Genomic DNA, 19,835 nt, shown 5'->3' on the forward strand with positions numbered 1-19,835 from the left:
AGCTACATGTTGTCATTTCCCTCCATGGTCGATATGTTAAATGAAGGCACAATTGCAAAGAGAAAGACACGGTAGACACATTATATGATTCATTGCCTTAACAGGTCTTCCCTGTCTTTGTAGAAATTCATGTAAGTGTTTGAAGAACCTAGTGAGACTGGTTTGCCAGCAGTCAGGTTACTTTGCTTTTGGCACCAAATTTCTATAATATTTTAATAAGTCTGCCAATTGCATGCATACATTTAAAACCAAGAAGTTCCCCAGGACTAGTTTTTAAGGGAATTTTACATATAAGGGAGAAAGGGACATAAGATTTAGAAGAATTAGTTAAGATTCTTTATTGCTTTGTTTAAGATAGTACTCTGCATATAATTCTGTGAGAGCTCAGATAATCGATAGTAAAAGTTTAGGCTCTGTAATAAATGCCTCTATTGGTTTCAGCAAAAATGTGCTATTGAACAGGGTTCAGTCAGTGTTCCTCGATGGTGGACAGCTGGCCCTCTGGGGCAGGACATGTCTCCATTGTGCAGGGCTGGCCTGCGCATTGCAGGTGCCTGTCCTCAAAATGGTTTCACCCACAAGACCCTACGACAACCAAAACCATTTCTGCACATTTCCCAGCACTGTGGGGGACCCCCACACCTGTCTAAATGCACCGCAGACCTCCTGTTCTGTGGACTCTATGGGCACTCTGGCCGTGGGCTGCACTCTCTCCAGCTCTCTGCACACGTACCCACTCTACTGCCAACAGAGGGGCGGGTTCTGCCAAAGGCTATTACCAGCACTGATGGAAGTTCTGAAGGCACAGAGTTACAGCACCGTCAACTCTCCTACTAAGAGAAACTCCTGGAGATCAACTGGTCCTTGCTCTCCTATGCATTTCCTAAATCTGTCCTTTTGTCTCCCTCAGTTTTCTCTCTACCTTTATTCAGCCCCTCCTTCCCCTCTTTCCCACCCTCACCTCCTAAAAAGTCAGCCTGCCTCCAATCACCCTCCACAACAATCCTAAAGTGAAAATCTGATCCTATTTAAAACCTTTCAGGATTTCCTTGCTGCCTTCAGAAGACCTTCCAACTCCTTCTCTTCTGAGCCAGCTCTTAGGTCAGGTGCTCCAGCATCACAACTCGCCATTCCCCACCTTTCACTCTGGGCTCCAGCCCTTCTGAACCTCCCACATGACCGGCTCTGCCCTTGTTCACCATCGTCTCTCACAGCAGAGAATGCTGTCCAATCCCCCTCCCCACCTGCGCACTATTTATCTGACCATCTTATTCCTAGCCATTAACTCTCAGAAAGGCTCCCCAAACCCTCGGGCTCTGGTAGGTGCTCCTCTGCTATGTACACCAGCACCCTGGCCTGTGTCCAAACACTCTTCCACTACCTCATAATAATGCATTTGCTTGTCTGCCTCACTAGACTATGAGCTTTCTAAGGGCTGGGACTATGGCTTATTTATCCTTCTCTCTGCAGTGAAAGACTGTGAATGAATGAAAGATTGGTCAACCTGTATTTAATATATAATGAAACTGAGGCTAGAATCTACATAACTAATGGGCAGGAAAGCTGGGATTTGAACTCTGATCATATCCTATCAGAGAGGAAATGAGAAGGGCAACCTTTGTGTTAGAACAGAGTATTATGTTCACAACAAGACAAACAATCTTTGTTAACAGGAGTAATAATCACACATTTCCCTACCTGAAAAGAGGCAGAGAGACATTACTCTATTGAGGTTGTAATTTATATACAGTAAGAGCATAGAGAGCACAGTATAAATTGGAATTTTTCTTACTTGCTTTTTTAGAGTCTGATTCTAGAAACGGATGCACTTACCTGGAAAGAGAAAACTACCTAGGAGAGACTGAACTTCAACCCCAGTTAGTTTCTGGCAAATATATATTATATATGGGTGTGTGTGTGTGTAATCCTATATATGTATAATATATATATATGAACTGTTTAAATAATTATTTCTATATAAAACATATATACATACACTCCTTGTGAGGTATATTCCCTAGGTTTAAATAAGTCACCTTAGATCACAGGTTCTCAAATTTCTGTGTACAAAAGAATCACCTGGATTCTTGTTAATGACTGAGATTCCTGAGCTCCGACCCCAGCATTTCTCATTCAGGATGTCTGTGACAGAGCTGAGACACTTACCTAACACAAAATTACTGATTTTAAAGTGTGCAGTTCAGTGACATTCAGCTCATTCACAATGTTGTGCAGCCATCACCTCAGAAAGGGCATCTATACATTTAGATTGTCAACAAACACAGAAAGAGTCTCTACAGGAAGAATTGCAAATTAAGTTTCTCATTATAGTCAAACTCTAACTCTCATCTAAATGTAAGAACGGTGGTTATTCTGGTAAGAGTTCATATAAACGTATACTCCATATTACAGGCAGACCTTGGAGACACTGCAGGTTTGGTCTCAGACCCACTGCAACCAAGTGAGCATGCGGCATGTGCAGGTGGTTCCCAGGTGGCATCCTGAGATAAACCCCCTTACGTGCCTCGGTGATGACGACAGGAAGGAGAAGCCTCATGGCACTCCCTCATCATAAAAGGAGACTTTTTGAAAGTCAGCTTCCCCAAACATTTGCACCTAAAGAAAATGCTTTGCGCTTCCTCTCTTCCTCGGTGCTGCCTACGGAGGTGGCAGCCATCTCTTACTCGGCACCAGGGCAGCCCTCAGACCCCTCGTGAAACCCAAGACTGTCAAAAAGAGGACCAAGAAGTTCATTCGGCATGAGTCTGACTGTTATGCCAAAATTAAGTGGAACTGGCAGAAACCCAGAGGCATTGACAATAGGGTATGCAGAAGATTCAAGGGCCAGATATTGATGCCCATAGCATTGGTTATGGGAGCAACAAGAAAACAAAGCACATGCTGCCCACTGGCTTTGGGAAGTTCCTGGTCCACAGCGTCAAGGAGCTTGAAGTGCTGCTGGTGTGCAACAAACCCTACTGTGCCGGGATTGCTCACAACGTCTCCTTGAAGAACCGCAAAGCCACTGTGGAAAGAGCAGCCCAGCTGGCCATCAGAGTCACCAATCCCAATGCCAGGCTGCGCAGTGAAGAAAATGAACAGACAGATTGTGTACACATTGTATTTGTGTTAATAAAATCTTAAAATTCTGCCAAAAAAAAAAAAAAGAAAATGCTTTGCCTCTCCCTCCCACTAAATAGGAGCATGATACTGAGAAGCTAGTTTATCTCAGGGTTTTCTATAGTGGTAGATCCAGCATTTATAAGTTTGGATGCATCCAGTGTTTCTATGCTTACGAAGAAGAGCAGTGTTATGTGAAGTGAGAAAACTGGGGAAAATAAGTTGCTGCTTTATGATCAGCCAGACCCAGCTCCTGTTTCCTTGGGTACTAATAACACAATTATAGCACATTATTAAATTCTACTTCAGGCAAATAAATTGTTGATAAACACAGAAAGAGTCTCCAGAGGAAGAACTGCAAATTAAGTTTCTCATTACAGTCAAACTCTAACTCTCATCTAAATGTAAGGACAGTGGTTATTCTGATAAGAGTTCATATAAATGTATACTCCATTCCAGGCAGACCTCGGAGACATGCGGGTTCAGTTTCAGACCACCGCAAGGAAGTGAGCACCGCAGTGGTGAGCCGTTATCTTCTCGCTGGTGGAGGGTCTGTCATTCCATTTGTAAAAAAATGTAACATCTGCGCAGCACAATGAAACAAGGTGTGCCTGTAACGGCGGCATAACGACTTTGAGATCAATCTCTGTTTTCAATGTTTTAGAATCAGTGTTCCTAGTTTTAATTCATGATTTAGTTGCTCTAAAGCTGGCTGTAATTTGAGCTCATTGTACTCAGGGTCAGAGTTCTTTAACGATTCCTGAAGTTTAGCAACCATAAAGACCGGCCATGGTGACAGGAACTCAGGTTAAAATGGCATCTTAATAACAGTGACTAAGTGCCTCCTCTCTTAACTAACACCCTGCAAAAATAACAAAGACACAGAAGAAGATGAGAGCTCACCTCAAGGTGAGAAACCAAGGCTGACAGACAAACCTGCGATGCCAGAATCTTAGAGAAATGTCCATGCGCTGTAAGGCTAGAGAAGCTGGGCTAGGACACAAGGGCTGGCCTACCCCGTCTGCCTGACACAGAGTCACCCCCGATGTGAACAGAGGCAGGGGGGCAGCCCAGCAGGGACATGCTGATTTCTGACATGACCAGAGAAGCATCACTTCTTCAACTTCCTACGTGCGGCTGGAGATCACAACTCCCAGAAAAAACACAGATGACAGGAGTCTTACAGGGTGGCACACTATGTCTGGGGAAGGGACCCTGAAAGCAGAGCGCTGAGGGCATGGAAGTAGGACGAGTCTGGCAGCAGTGCATGCTGGGGCCGTTTTAGCATGTCGGACAGCCAGGGACCCAAAAGAGCCAAAAGCAGGTCATCCGGTTCGGCAGAGTACGGGAGACGCGGTGCCTACAGCCCACTGGGAACTGAGTGAGTGGTGTGCCCCAACCTGACCTCGAGCTGCAGCTCTGAGAAGGGATGAACCAGGGACCAGTGACCACAGGCCAAGAGATGACCAGGCACACTGTGTGGACGGATCCTTCACTGCTATATTTAGAGTAACCGTATATAGCTGGTAATGATTTATTATAGGAATAAAGATTTTAGGAAAGTTCTATTCCGGGAAACATTAGTTCTATGAACGGAAGTGAATAAAGCCAAAAGTAGACAAAAAGGACAATGGGAAAAGGGAAAGAAGATGAAAAGCAAACACACAACTGCTTAGGGTTAGTGGGCATGGCATCAAGATCTGGGTTTGGATTCTGGCTCTTCCGTCTGTTCGAGAGTGGTGCTCCCGGTCCATTTGGGCTGCTATAGCAAACTACCACAGGCTGGTTAGCTTACAAACAGCAGAAAGTTCTCACATCTCTATAGGGTGGGAAGTCCAAGATCAAGACCAGAATGGTTGCCTTTCGGTGAGGACCTCTTCCTGGTTCATAGCCAATGCCTTCTTGCCGTGTTCTCACGTGGAAGGGGGTGGCGGTGCCAGGCATCTCTCTGGGGTCTCTGATAAAAACACCTCATTCATGAGCGCTCCACCCTCAGACGTAGCACCTCCCAAAGGCCCCACCTTCTAACACCTCACATTGGATGTCAGCATTCCAACATGTGAATCTGGGGTGACCAAAAACATTCAGACCATGGCAGTGGCCTTAGGAAAATCACTTAACCTCTTTAATTTTGATTTCTTCATTGATAAAACGGGGATAAAGAAACCTATTTCACAAAGTTACACTGAGCTTTAACGCGTATGGCATGACCAGCAAAGAGCAAGTACAGGCAAAGCACGAGCACAGGGCCTGGGCATGGAGTGAGTATTTCTTAGACAGTGGCCATTTTTATTACTAACAACCTCAGAAGAAAAGAGAACTGATTGAGGCAAACACAGGATTGTAAAGAAACTGAAAGCAAAATCAATAATAACCTACATGGGAGATGTTAAAGAGCAGAATTAAAATTGCAAAAACGTCTAACTGGTAATGCAGAGGAGCTCCAGAAGACAGAGAAAAAGGACAGAAGGCTGAAAATGATGAGAGAAATGCTGAGTCAGTGATTCAACCTACTAATTAAACATATTTTTGAGAAATAAATCAGGCAGAACAAAAGCAATAAACTAAAATATGAACAAGGCAAACTTCCTGGAGTGAAAAATAATCTAGGCAGGCAGATCAAAGGGCTCACTACATTTCAGGCAAAATTAATTTTAAAATATTTTAAAGACCCACACCTAGATATAATTCAGCAAAACATCTAAACTATGGAGATAATTAAAAGAAAAAAGCCTCAAGAAAAGGTTTCAGGGACCAGCTTAACCAGAAAGATCTTTCAAACAATCTGTAAACTGTTCCAGAGCATAGAAAAAAATGGAAAAAACATCCAAACTATTTTTTTTATCCTCACCCAAGGGCATGCTCATTGATTTTAGAGAGAGGGGAAGACAGAGAGAGACAGGGAGAGGAACATCAACGTGAGAGAGAAACATCGACTGGTAGCCTGTTTTATGGTCCCAATGGACCAAACCTGCCACCTAGGCATGTGCCCTGACTGGGAATTGAACCCACAACCTTTTGGTGTATGGGACAATGCTCAGGGACACCTGAGCCACACTGGCCAGGGCCCAAACTATTTTATTATGTGAGCATAACCAAGACAACAAAACCGGACAGAGAGAAAAAAGCCACCAACCCTACTTTTCACTTCTGAATTAATACCAAAATCCTAAATAAATCTCTAGTAAATTGAATTAAGCAGAATAATAAAAATGCATATATATGATCAAGTTGGATTTAGCCCAACAAGCAAAGATAGTCCAAGATTAATATATCTAATAATAAATCATAGTGTCAGAGTATGAGACAACCTTATTATAAGGTAATCCCCATTTCTAGTAAAAAGCACCCAAAACCATTTTTGCTGACTTGAATAAATATAATACAAATGTTTATGAAATAGTGAAATGTCTATTTAAAATAGTTATGTGTACATATTTGAAATCCTATAATAAAAGATCTTAAAACATAGCTTTTCCCCCCATTTTCACACATCACAAGAAAACTTTATTCCACCTCATCCCATGCCTACTTGATATCAACAGCTGCTGTCACAGGGGCCACTGTGAGACTTTTCACAGTGTCCCAGAGCTGCCATCCTCGCTTTTGTTGGAGCACCTTTCCGTCTGTGTGTGATCTGCTCGCAGTTGCACACCTGTGTTCCAGAAAATCGGTTACCTCTAAATTGTGTCACTGCTGTCTCTACAACACAGACTTGTTTCATAAACTCATCACTTCCAATTCTAATGATTGTGAGATCACTTCCCAGGAAAAATTACTAAATCAGTATTAAATTTCTTGGTATCTTTTTTACTGATTTTTTAGTGAGTGATCTCCATAAACTTTCAATACCAACACTGATCAATGTGCTTTAGCAGGCTGTTCAAAATAAAGCCAATTGAGATAGACTCTCAGAATATGAGAGATCCTGTAAGGACTTGTGTATAAGATGTCTCCCTCTTCTCTGAAGAGTAAGTTTGGCGGGGGGGGGGGGGGGGGGGGGACAAATGTTATCTTCTAGCAACCCTTTTCACAAGAGGGCGCATTTAGAAAATCGGGGTGTGTGTCCAGCACTGAAGCTGCCACATGAGGCCGCTGGGAGCGGCCCCTGGCTGGCCCTGCCAGACTCCTGGATAGCTCAGCACTGCAGCACACGGCGGAGAAAGTTCTGCTCTACTGTGAGGTCTGTTAAGAGCACCCAGATCATCATTTGTATCACCTCAGAGGCAGGAGACTGCGGTGGCGCCAGAAAGGGTGACACCTGGCTCTGCCTGGCTGTGTGACCTTGGGCAGATTAACTTGGCCTCTCTGTGCTTCAGTTCTCACATCTGCAGGAGCACTACTGGGAGGGTTAACTGAACTGAGCTTCATGCAAAGCTCTTAGAACTATGTCCTGCTCGTAGTAAGCACACAATAAATGCTAGATTCAATAAGCATGCCTGATTAAAAGCAAAACAACCCTCTGAGTAGACTAACCAGATTAATCCCTCAACATGCCACTTTGCACTCCTTACACAGTCACTTTCTGGTAAAACTCACCAGATTACAAACCTCGACCTCATCGTGGTGTCCCCCGTTAAATTTTCAGGTTTTAGCCAAGCAACACTAGAAATCTGAGAAAGCCTCCTTCATGAAAGGCAGACCAAAACAGAGATACAAACAACCTTAGAAGGAAGAAAGACAATGTTGGGGGTAACAACAAATTTAAAAATACAGGTATGTACACACACACACACACACACACACACACAAAATGACTAAGAGCACAGGCTTTGGAGAAATACATTGTTACAGCCATTAAGTGAAAACAAAACTTCACAATAAAAGGATTACTGGAAAACAAGAAAGAATCTTTGATAATTAAAAACAATTGTACTTGCAATGAATTCAATAGAATAGTTACAAAACAAAAATAAGAAAACTCCCCAAATAGAAGCAAAATTTTAAAAAATTGGGAGAGTAAGAAAACGACAAAACTAGAGGATTAATCCAACACCCACATAACAGGTGATTTATAAAAGCAGGCTAGGAGAAAGGTGGGATGGAGGGCCACACAACTCTGATATAAATAATACAAGAAAATTCCCCATGAAAAAGGATCTGCGTTTTCAGGTAGAAAGCGCTCTCTGAGTACTCGACATAATGAACACACCAAGATCTACACCGGAAGCACACTGTCAGGCAATTACGGAAAACCGTGTCTAATGAGGGGAGAGGGTGGGGATCACATAGATAACAGATTAGAAGTCAGAATGACATTGCCATAATAAAAATGATTTTCATAAAACTTCTTTTTCCCCCCACAATTAACATGGATAACTTTGATTGTCATAAAATTTTAATATTAAAAAATCCATACTCTAGACACCAGCCTAGATTTAAATGGCTTCACTTCTTATCCGTCTTCACAATGTTACAATCTGTCTCTCTGCACTGATACAGAGACCCCTGCACCGCCCCGTAGTCAGCAACAGTCCTATTGACAGAGCCTGGCCGTCCACATTGCTGAGAACAAGCCAGTCCGGGGATTCACTGCCCAGCTGCCCTGCGTACGAGTGATGCCCACTCATACTTTCTCAGAAAGCACGTGTTTTCAAGCATACTCGAAGAATATTCCAATATTTGAAGGAAGGTGAGGAAGCCCATAATTCTTTTTCCTTAGACACATCCTTCTCTGCATTATGATCATGGCTCCACTCGGGCAGTTAGCATCTATTTTAATAAGGAACTGCTAAGTGCTCCAATCCATCTTCATTCCACTTATCGAACACCATGTCCTAAGCTTTGCCAAGAGATGATTTTCTCATTGACAGGCTTACCTGTGGAGAAGATGAACACTGTGTTGTTCCAGAGCCCACGGCTTCTTAAGGCTTCGGTGACATTTCCCACTGCTTCATCCATAAGGGACACCATCCCTGCATAGTGATGCCTGTTCTTATCTTGGATAAACTCATACGGTTTCAGGTATTCCTCGGGCACCTGGAGGGGATCGTGGACAGACTGCAGAGCGAGGTAGAGAAACAGAGGCTGGAAAGAGAGTGTGTGCAAATCAGTCAAGAGGGCACGGGAGCATTAACACATTGTTTGAGAGTAGTTTTTATCGCGTGCTAACAGGTGGCTCGGGACATTTTTGCTAATTTTTTGCACAAATGGCAACGTTCAGTAAAATTACGATAACTTTAGTTTTACGTATTTTTTTCAATAAAACTTTTTGTGATTTACTATAAAATGTATACTGAATTATTTTTCTTAAATTTTAAACAGACAAATACTGGAAAACTCACTGGAAATTGAAATAAAAGTAATACAATATGTAAAAATTCTGATTTATTGAAAATATTTTGAAAAAAGTACAATATGTAAAAAAAGAATGTAGAAAAAGAAAGAATGAAGTTTTAGTAGTATTTTTTTGTGTGATAATCATTAAAACATTTTCCCCTGTGAAGGGGAATCTCACAATGTTTACACATGTAACTTGTTTCGCTTCGTTTTTTGTGTGCTGCGCAAACCCAACATTGCTTATGAGCAATTTTTTTTTGCCGGTACTGATAATTTTCGTAGTCACATATTTATGCATATCCATTGATAATCTTCAAGAACTGAGTTTCGTCAGTCAAGGACCATTCATCTTCACTTTCATCAGAACTTGAAGATATAGTTCTGCGAGTAAAATTTGTAGGTAGGGGGATACCTTCACTGTCACTTTCACTGTCACTTTCCAATTCTGAATGATCTTCGATATCACTGTCACACGAAAGATCCAATAAACAATCAACACACAATTCTTCATCACTTTCGTTGTCAAATTGGCTCATGTCTCTCGAAATAATGTCACTTTGATCAAAATTACAAAGATTTTGTGAAGTGTGCACCCTTTCCGATTGCTAGAATCGCACTGAATGCATGGCGAGGCAGATAATTGTGTGAAGGGATGACTCTACGCAGTTGAATAGATTACCATTATACCTGGAAGTACATACATAATTCACCATTGTAGGTGTTAGAGACCCAAATTTTGTACTTTGGAATTCGTATATCTGCATGTTAGCATCCCTTTAGAGCAATAAAAAAGTATAAAAATAAACGTATTTATACGTTACCCACATTCTACCGCTAGTCTATAAAAAATGTATTAATATGTGTCCCGAGCTCTACTCCCTGTCAACGTAAAACCTATAAATATGTTTCCCGCATACAATGTGTTAAGTATACAGAGGTCCAGATTTATCAGTTAACGAAAGTAATATCAAGATAACTCACAAAATGGGTTAAAATATTTGTAAATCATATATCTGATAAGGGATTTGTATCAAGAACATTTAAAGAACTCTTACAACTCCATAATAAAGGACAATTAGCCCAGTTACAAAATGGGAAAAGAATTTGACTACACATTTTTCCAAAGAATATGTACAAATGGCCAAAGCACATGAAAAGATGCTCAAAATCACTAGTCATTAAGGAAACGCAAATCAAAACCATTCTGAGATACCACTTCACACCTTCTAGGAGGATAGAATACAAAACCCAGAAAATAACAAGTGTGGCTGAGGATGAAGATAAAATGGTGCAGCCAGTTTACAAAACAATTAGGCAGTTCCTGAAATTGTTTAACATACAGTTACCATATGACCCGGTATTTCAGTTCCTGGAAAATGAAAGCTTACGTCCACCCAAAAACATGTACATGAATGTTCATAGCAACATTATTCATTATAGCCAAAAAATAGAAACAACCCAAATGCCCACCAATTAATAATAGGTAAGCAAAATGGTGTGTTTTCAGTAATGTACAACAATAGAAGAAATAGTATCAGCTATAAATAAGGATTGAAGTACTAACATATGTACAATAGAGATGAACCTTGAAAACCTGCAAGTAAAAGAAGCCAGTCACAAAAGACCACATACAGTATGATTCCATTTATATAAAATGTCCAGAGAGGCCAGTAACTGGATACAGACACAGATCAGTGGTTGCCTGGAGCTGCAGGGAGTTGGGGAAAAGAATAGTGAGTGACTGCTAATGGGTGCAAAGTTTGTTTTTGTGGTGATGAAAATGTTTTCAACGTAGGCTGTGAAAGTTGCATAACTCTAGAGTTATTGTTGAATTGTATATTTAAGTATAGCTGAATTTTTTGGTATGGAAATTATGCCTCAATAAAGATGTTAAAAATATAACAAAAGACACAAGATAAAAGATTAAAAATAAAAGCTTGAATTCTAAAATGGCCAAGAAGGCTCTGATCCAAACAAGTAACTATAATATCAACCATAACAACTGTATTTTAAACATCTATGTGCTAGATACTATAAAGTTCATGTATTCCACTTCATTAGATACTCAAAACCACTCTACGTTACATTTATTTTACAGACAAGGTAACTGAGGCTTAGAAAGGTTACATGACTTGCCTGAGTTCATACTGAATGCAGAGTGATTTCCTATTGGAAAACCCCACTACTATAGCATGGATATGTACCAACAGATGCTTAAACTTTTCACTTTATCTGGAAAATAATTGCACACCTTTTAGGAGAGGGCTAGAGATTTTTGGTATTTTTATGAGAACACAAGTGAATATTATGCTTTGTTAGTTTTGATCTACGACCAAATGCAAGGCCAGTTTAATCCCTGGAAACTAGGGAGTGTGCCACACTGGTTTCGTGCTACCTCCACCAATTCACAGCATTTACCATGAGTGGTGTTCCAGGTCTGCCTCTCCCTCTGATGAATCTTTCTGAAGACACCGTCTTCCTCGTGCTTCTACAGAATTCTGTAATGAGCTGAAATGCCTCAAAAAGCCAACTAGTTCAATCCAAGAATAAATATACAATTCTGTTAAAGTATTTGAGGTATTTAAATCTTATAAATGGATGAGAAAAAGAAAGACTGGGGATGGGGATCTCATATTTCATTCCCCATTGCTCATAAATTGTTTGGAATTATCTATACTACATCGCTGGGATAGAGTATGGAGCATTCATGTATAGAACTCAAAGAGACACCCAGAAGGTTATTTGTAGTTCAAATCTTTGGCAGTTAGAAACACTTCCTCCCCAAAATCAAAATGTTAAATAGAAATAGCTGTTGAATATTAAAGTCATCTCTTTAAAACCCATTTTACTAAAGAAGTAGGTGATGGGATGAAAACCATGATAATGTAGAACCTGTGCTTCATCTGCACATTATTTCTGTGGGAAAACGTTCCAAGTTCCAACCCCACAAGCCAAAATAAAAGCCCTGATACTGTGTTAGCTCTGCCGCTGCTCCCCCTCCACACACTTCCTGCCCCAGCCACGACTCACACGGGAACTCCTGTGTCCTCCAGACCCTGGTGAAGGGAGTCCCCGCGGGCGGGCGCTCTGTCCGAGTGGTGAGGGAGGACCTTAGGCTGCGATGCTGGGAGGGGAAAGGATGCGGAGCGGCCTCAGTGACCTGCCCGGCAGTGAGGGCCTGTGGTGGGAGCTGCCCTCTGAGTCGTCAGTCCTAGACGAAGCCAACCCTGGCTACCCGCCAAGGTCTAGAGAGGGTTAAAAATTGGAAAGCTACAACAATTTGTCCCCCACATGGAGTTTTAAAAATCAGAAAACATCACAAAAAAAATCCGTTTTGTTTTGTCTTGTTTTAATTTTCTTGAAAAATCAGAACTTCTGACAACCCCATACCCGTACCCCATCTGGAAACAAACAGCTGGAGTATGAGAATCAGAGACCTCACTCTCAAAAGCTCTCCATTTTTCTAGTCTCCCCACTGGTCCACCTGAGCGGCTTTCCTTACTTAGGTAAGCGGCCTGACCCTTACAACACGAGAGCCTGTGCCTCTGGTCTGGGTTTCCTACAGTGGGCAGGGGTGGAGGAATGAGGAAGGAACCTCACTGCTTAAAAGATGTGCTCATCCGGGCCATTACTGGCAACACGGCAACCCACGTGGTGGGTGAAGGACAGAAAGGGGAAGAGGACCAGTTGGTCCCAGCCGGCAAGTGACTCCTAGAGGCGATGGCCGGGGAGAGGCGGGAGGGGTTCTTACAGCCGTGCCAGGGAAACACGTGATGATTCTGGGACCATCACTAGAGGGCCTTATCCACATTCAGTATAGAAATTATCCTAGTCACTTCGTTAAACAGAGCAAAAAGTTTCCTGAAAAATCTTTCCAATCATTATCCCTTAGTGGCTAAGGGCAAGGCTGTCACTTTTTGAGGGGTTAAAATGATGGAACTATAGCAACGGCCCACCTTCCCAGGGTCAGGCTGCTGAGAAGGAGCATAACTGAGAAGAGGAAGCGAAAACCACCTCTACGGACGTGGCCCAGACTGTCTCGTGACTGTCTCAGGCCCTCACAGGCTTCGCACTTTTGCCGACCAGACCCTAATAACTTACAAGTATGGCTAAATAATGTATTCCTTGAACAAAGCAAGTCCTCTTTCTTCCCGTTTCATGGGCAGTAACCTAAGCTCACTTCATGTAGGGCAAACAGCCTTACCTGACCCAGCACAGCTTTGGTCCCCAGGAGGCAGAATGATGTATAGTGTAGCAGCCCATTTAAGGAGGTCAGGACCAATGCAACACAGTTAAGAATGGAAATTGAATTTCCATTCAATATGGTAAGAATAAAGTTTCAGCATTCACAAGGTGAATTTTATTCACGAAACAACTCACTGCCCAACAGTGCTAAATGGGAGGCATTTCTAAACTGCTTTTAAGTTTAAAAAATTTTAAGAGTACTGTTCTTAGTACTACATGGTGGCATAGTAGAAAAACAATTAACTAGGGCTCTCAGGGTCTCCAACCACAACCAGACCCCATCTACAGCCACCAGTCCTGAGGCCCTCCCAGTGGACCTGCCCTCACCTGCCAGCCAGGGCCTCTGCTGGCCCAAATCAAGCAGCCACCATCCTGGGGATGAGTCTATCATTACTTCACTGTCTATGGACTTGAGGTCTAACCCCATCATGCCTTGGCCTTTGGAGACCTGAGGGCACATGCTGACCTTACTGACATTCTGACTCAAAACACGTAAGTCCTGGACCCAACCCGATCTTCACTGATCTCCAGGTTTACGCTGCACCCTGACCTCTCCCTTGATCTTTCTTGGGCCCAGGACCGTGCCCTGACCAACCCAGTTACAGCTTCCCCCTTCACACTATTCCTGACTGCACCCTTCCAGGTTTCTTAGGACTAGATAGGTGAATCCTATATATGAATCATAACCGAGTGTTTAAATATTACATAAAAAGTATGACATTATTACTTAAAAGTTATTAGCATGTTAATAAGAAGCTAGGGGTTCATTTCCTTTCCTTATGTCTATTGTACTCTAAATATCCTCACCATGCTAAGGAATTAATCTCAGTGAGGAAGAAAGTCTTATTTTTGTTTCTTTAGTATCTTTTCCTAACTTAAAGAATGGATTTAAAAAGCATATGCTATGTGTTTAAATTGTTGTTCTATCTTTGACTTCCAAATTAAGACATTCCTTTCCAAACTGTATCAGGGAAAGTAAGGCTCTACCACAAGACATTTGCATTTGCTTTAAGAAGCTTCTAGTAGATCAGATGTGTGAGGAAACACTTATTTTTATTCTGCAAAGTGTTGGGGGGGGTGCTATTTTTACCAAAAGGTATTTTAAGAGTGTGTCACTTTCACACTGTAGTGTCAGTACTAAGAGAATTGTCTTGTAGAAAGAGAAAAAGGACACTGCTTCCCAACACATGTGCGCTGGTTATCAGCAGACTCTCCCCAGTCTAGCACCAACTGCATTTCTGTGGCAAAATAGCGCCATATGCTTTTTCCCCCTCAAGTGCTCTTTAAAATAGGGATAACTTTTAACTTAGCTGGTGGATTCATGTGAATTTCTTTAATGATTTTCATCCTAGAACAAGTTGCCTATGTTACAGTGTATACACACAGCACTTCAGAAATCAGCACAGAGTAAGATTCAGGGTGGGAGAAGAAGAGGGTAGAGGGGGGATAAACGGTGATGGAAGGAGACTTGACTTGGGAGGCTGAACACAGTACAATATATAGATGATGTGTTACAGAAACAAACATCTGAAACCTGTATAATTTTATTAACCAAGTCACCCCAATAAATTCAATCTAAAAAAAGGCCCCCCCCCCAAAAAAAAACTTTAAAATGATAAGAGCAGCTTCTGGAACTAGGGTGACACATTGCTTTACTGAGAACTGAAAATGTAAACATCTGCACCTGCTATTTTAAACAAACTTTCTGGGATACTACTTGGCTATATTGACGATTTCATTCAATTATGTCTATGCTTGAAACTTTACTTTGAGGATGCTGAGAATGCTAGATACTGCTTCAGAATATTTCAGACACTGTAGGAAAATGGCCACCCTCTCATCTGGCAATTTCCATGTTACCTCAGCAGCACCAAACACTAGTAACCCTAGTTTGGGTGCCTTGTGAGCTCCAGGGCCGACAATTTTCCTCAGTTCCCGTGCTTTCCACACACACTACACCAGTTAAGGCGGACCACCCACAAAGAACTATTTCACCCCAGCTGCTTCCTCTTATCCACTTAATGTTAGGGCACTGTGAGAGAATACTCTATTGTTCCTTAATGGGAACTAATTTTTATTGTAGGCATATTGCAGTTACACGATTATACTGTGAACCTGTAAAAAAAGGCGTTGGCTTCTGCTTCCAATCTGTGTTTGCGGGGAGTCAATAGTGGCTGCGCATCAGACTCACTGGTGGGAGGTGGGGGCAGGGGGGTAATTAAATGCCAACAACAATGTCCCACCCCAGACAGATAAATCACAGTTTTTGGAACTGGTATTTCTAACAGGCTTTCCACATGACCCCATACACTGTCAGGACTCGTTTGACTCGTACCTGGGGACTAATGACCTCTGGTCTTGGCCAGGAACTGTGAGCCGGGAGTGTACTGAGCTCCAGAGTCAAACAGCGTGGGTTTAAAATCTGACTCTGAGTCTCAATAGCTCTGAGACCTTGAACAAATTACTACTTAACTTCACTAAGCCAGTTTGTTTATCTGTAAAGTGGTACCTACCTCAAAGGACAGGACAAGGACCATAGGTTCGTTAAGACCTTATCTTGTCTTTTGGGTTTTTAGCTGTATCACAAAATGCCAAGCATACAGAAAGAAACTGAAAATTTAAGCCCATTACCTAGCAGTTACCTTTTTCAACTGTATGAATATTGGTGTAGCTCTAGACTTAAAATCTGTGTATGTTGACAATATTTGAGAGAATGGTCCAATTTTCTCCATGTTTCACAGCAACAGGCATGGCAGAGCCACAGCGTCAGTATGTAAGAGTGATGAAAAGCTACAAGTGGGGCAAAGCTGAGGACGGATACCAGGGAAGACTCCCAGAGCTGGGTCAGAGGTAGAGGTAGGAAAGACAGCCACAAAGAAACCAAGTCACAAAGGCAGTCAGCGGCCAGGTGCCATGTCTACCTGGGACATAAACTGGAATCCAAACTGGGATCTGCACTGAGGACCTTCAGTAACTGTCATGGAGGCCAAGGGCAGGAAATGAGAAGAACCAGCACGTTCTGTAATTTGCTAGGTCAAGGTCCTGTTGAAGGACTAACCCCATGGGTATGCTAACACATTCTTAGTGGAACCATATTTTGAGCCTGGTATCTGATAACATAAATATCTGACCCAATTTTAAAGGCATTTATGAGCTAAATTCAGAGAATTCTGCTTAAACTTGAGCTCATGAGGTTAACAAAAAAAATGTCAAAGGCCATTCAAACTCTTCTATTTTCACCTAGAGATGAGGCAAAAGATGGCAGCGTATGACACACATAGCGACTCCAGGTCAGTAAGTGTGAAAAACAGGCTCATCAATATGCCCCGTTTATGGACAGGAAGTCTCAACATTCTTAGGACATCTGTTCTCCCCAAGACGTCCTTTCTTCCCAGGTGTACAGAAAGCTAAATCCAAGCAGGCATTATTTTTTGTAGAAACTGACCAGCAGATTTTAAAATTAGGGGATGCAAAATGTCCAGAAGAGCTAGCATTACCTCGAAGGTGAGGGAGGAGCACCAAGTCAGAGGGCTCGCCCTGCACCTGAAGCTTATGGAGCTCTCGACAGAAAGTCTGCCGTAAGAAAACCGTGACTAAATCTATCATTTAAAAAATGTCAATTTACTAATTACTTACAGCACATGCACATATTACACCAAATAATAAAACTATATTTGTAGTAAAACACTAGAGACACAGTTTTTCTCGAAGTGTAATCTAGGGACCACTTCAATCAGAATTGCCCTTGAGGAGTTTCTTGGAAATGCTGACGTATGGATTTCCCTCAGACGGAAGAGATCGAGGTGGGCTCCAGGGATTTCCATGTTTAACAAGCTTCCCGGGCTGACTCTGGTATACTCTAAAATTGTTTTTTATTTAATCCATATTGTGTGTTTTTCCATCTCCACTTAGTCCCCTTACACTCCCTCCCCGCAGCAATCCCCGCACTGTTCTCCATGTCCAAAGCTCTCCCCCTAGAGTGTACTGGATTTTCCCCTGGATGACAGTGGCCTCTTCCTACGCTCATCGGAAGAGATGCTCTCTTCACACGCTGTTGCTATCAATAAAGAAGCAGGACTCACCTTCTCTGGTGGATGGTTAGCTATGAGGTCTGTAGCTCTTTGGGTAAAAATGTTTGTTGAATATATATTTTCATAGCCTGTTGCAACTTCCTCACCATCTCGAAAATCAAGAGCACATCGTGTGACATTCAGAGCGTTGATAAATGCGCAGCGCTCATGGGAATAGTAATCTTCACTGCCCAGGAGATAGCCTGTAACAAGAACGGGAGATGAGAGTAGTCAGCATGGCATAAAACTTGTTAAACAAACTCATGTTTCAGCATTTAATTGCCTAATGCAATTGATTACCCATGACAAGACTAATCAGATGACAAGGTTAATCAGAGCACCATTTCTTAATGTCTCTATGTTTGCTAGCAGATGCCATTGAAGTGTTATTGTAAGAAAAAAAAAATCAAATGCACTCCTCACTCCAGTCTTCAGCACATATGCCCTGTCATGGAACTCTCAAAGTGGGTGATTCCAAGTAAATACATTTTTAAAAATCAGGGTTCAAATTTAGTAAAAGTGGTAACACCTTAATCTTTTAAAGCTAAAATGGCATGTGGTTAATGTGATTTGTTACAAGTTTTTATTCTGAGGTGATCACGTAAATGAATGCAGGAATCAAACCGTGTTTACATTGACCTTGGAAGACTGGCTTCAAGGTTATTTACAGAAGTGGCTCTAGGAAGAGTCATCTTTAGTCAGATGCTGACACCCACTGGTGAAAGACGCAAACCTTTCCAGACAGACGATTTCTAGGCGTAACAGAACAAAACAATAAAACATGCAGTGCAAAGATTAGATTTTTTTATCTACGGTGATCTCAATTTCACCCCAAATTTAAATGGCATTAACTGCCTATTCCCACAGTACAGACCTAACCACAGTAGGAAATGGGTTTTCTCACCAAATAGTTGTTTCTGCAAATGTTTCATATTTTCCTAAAATATTAAAATAAGTCGTGCTACATATTGTATAATTCTATGTCTATGAAACGTCCAGAATAGGCAAATCTATTCGAGACAAAAAGCAGGTTAGTGGTTGCCCAGGGTTGGCAGGGAAAAGAGGGAGCGACTGCTAAGGGGGATGGGGTTTCTGTTGGGCTGTGATGGAAATGCCCTACAATTGTGATGACAGTGGCACAACCCTGTGACTATATTAAAAATCACTGAGTTGTCCACTTCAATTGTATGGCATGTGAATTACACCTTGATAAAGCTATTAAAAAGAAATAAGCTGTGCTGGACTCAGAGCTATCTCCTGACAAATACTACTTATTAACCTTAAAATGAGAATGATAAAACTGGCACAGCCCTTCCCCCAGTTTGAATGTCCTGTACTCACAATGAAAAGCCTCACACAGTTTACACAATAAATCAATTCATTTTAAATTAATTTCTCCCTTTTCTAAGATTCACTAAATTCAAAGTTCTTAAGACCAATGAACACCTTGGTCTTAAGGTAACGTTTTAAATGGCAATTTTTCTCCTACGTATATAACAGAAAGGGAAATCCAATGTGTCTGCTAACTAATATGTACTAGAGAAAGAAATGTATCCACAAAAATAATGTCAGCTGTTACACAGGTACTTCAAGGGGTCATGACACAGGGCTTCTATTTGGGGATTTTACTAAAACTGGGTATTAGAGCCTGAGAAACTCACTTCTGGTGAGTTATCTGTATACATAAACTGTTTTTTATCATTTGCAAAGGATAAACCTGATTGAAAGAGATATGAACCACAAATACTAAAAAGAGATTACATATGAGAGGATTCCAGAAACAGCACTATTTATTCACGCACTTGACCACACTGACACCAAGTATCCACGTGACAATCACACAGAACTCTTCTCATAGAAGTGATTCACGAATGTGAAGTTACGTGCTGAACCTACAGAAAAGGGCACCCTACAGAAAACTGCGGAAAAATGAGAAAATACTTTTTGAACAGCTAAATCTCTGACTGCTCTATTTAACAGCATTATTGAGCTATAATCCACATACCATACAAACCTCCCATTTAAAGTGTACGATTTAATCATTGTAGTGTATTCACGGAGGTCTGCAGGCAGCCCCACAATCACCTGCCTGCTTTTTAGCAGAGCATCCGAGACCTGACA

At 41.7% G+C, this 19,835-nt stretch overlaps 2 protein-coding genes across 3 annotated transcripts in view; one reads left to right on the forward strand and one right to left on the reverse strand.

Annotated features, from left to right (window-relative positions):
- LOC114501607 overlaps positions 1 to 3,714 on the forward strand; it is a 35,539-nt gene extending 31,825 nt beyond the window's left edge. The window contains 2 exon segments of the mRNA XM_028518267.2: positions 2,623 to 2,860; positions 2,863 to 3,714. Of these exon segments, the coding sequence (XP_028374068.1) occupies positions 2,623 to 2,860; positions 2,863 to 3,144 (520 nt within the window). The 3' untranslated portion in view covers positions 3,145 to 3,714.
- The window catches only part of ARSB (arylsulfatase B), a 139,998-nt gene that overhangs the window by 97,179 nt on the left and 22,984 nt on the right, over positions 1 to 19,835 (reverse strand). For both annotated transcript variants that reach the window (XM_028528533.2, XM_036020455.1), the window contains exons 3-4: positions 17,727 to 17,917; positions 8,940 to 9,147 (exon numbers count right to left, since the gene is read on the reverse strand). In XM_028528533.2, coding sequence (XP_028384334.1) covers positions 8,940 to 9,147; positions 17,727 to 17,917 — 399 coding nt within the window. The remainder of the gene's footprint in view (positions 1 to 8,939; positions 9,148 to 17,726; positions 17,918 to 19,835) is intronic.

The sequence above is a fragment of the Phyllostomus discolor genome, chromosome 3, assembly GCF_004126475.2.
Source record: "Phyllostomus discolor isolate MPI-MPIP mPhyDis1 chromosome 3, mPhyDis1.pri.v3, whole genome shotgun sequence".
In the NCBI taxonomy this organism is placed as follows: Eukaryota; Metazoa; Chordata; class Mammalia; order Chiroptera; family Phyllostomidae; genus Phyllostomus; species Phyllostomus discolor.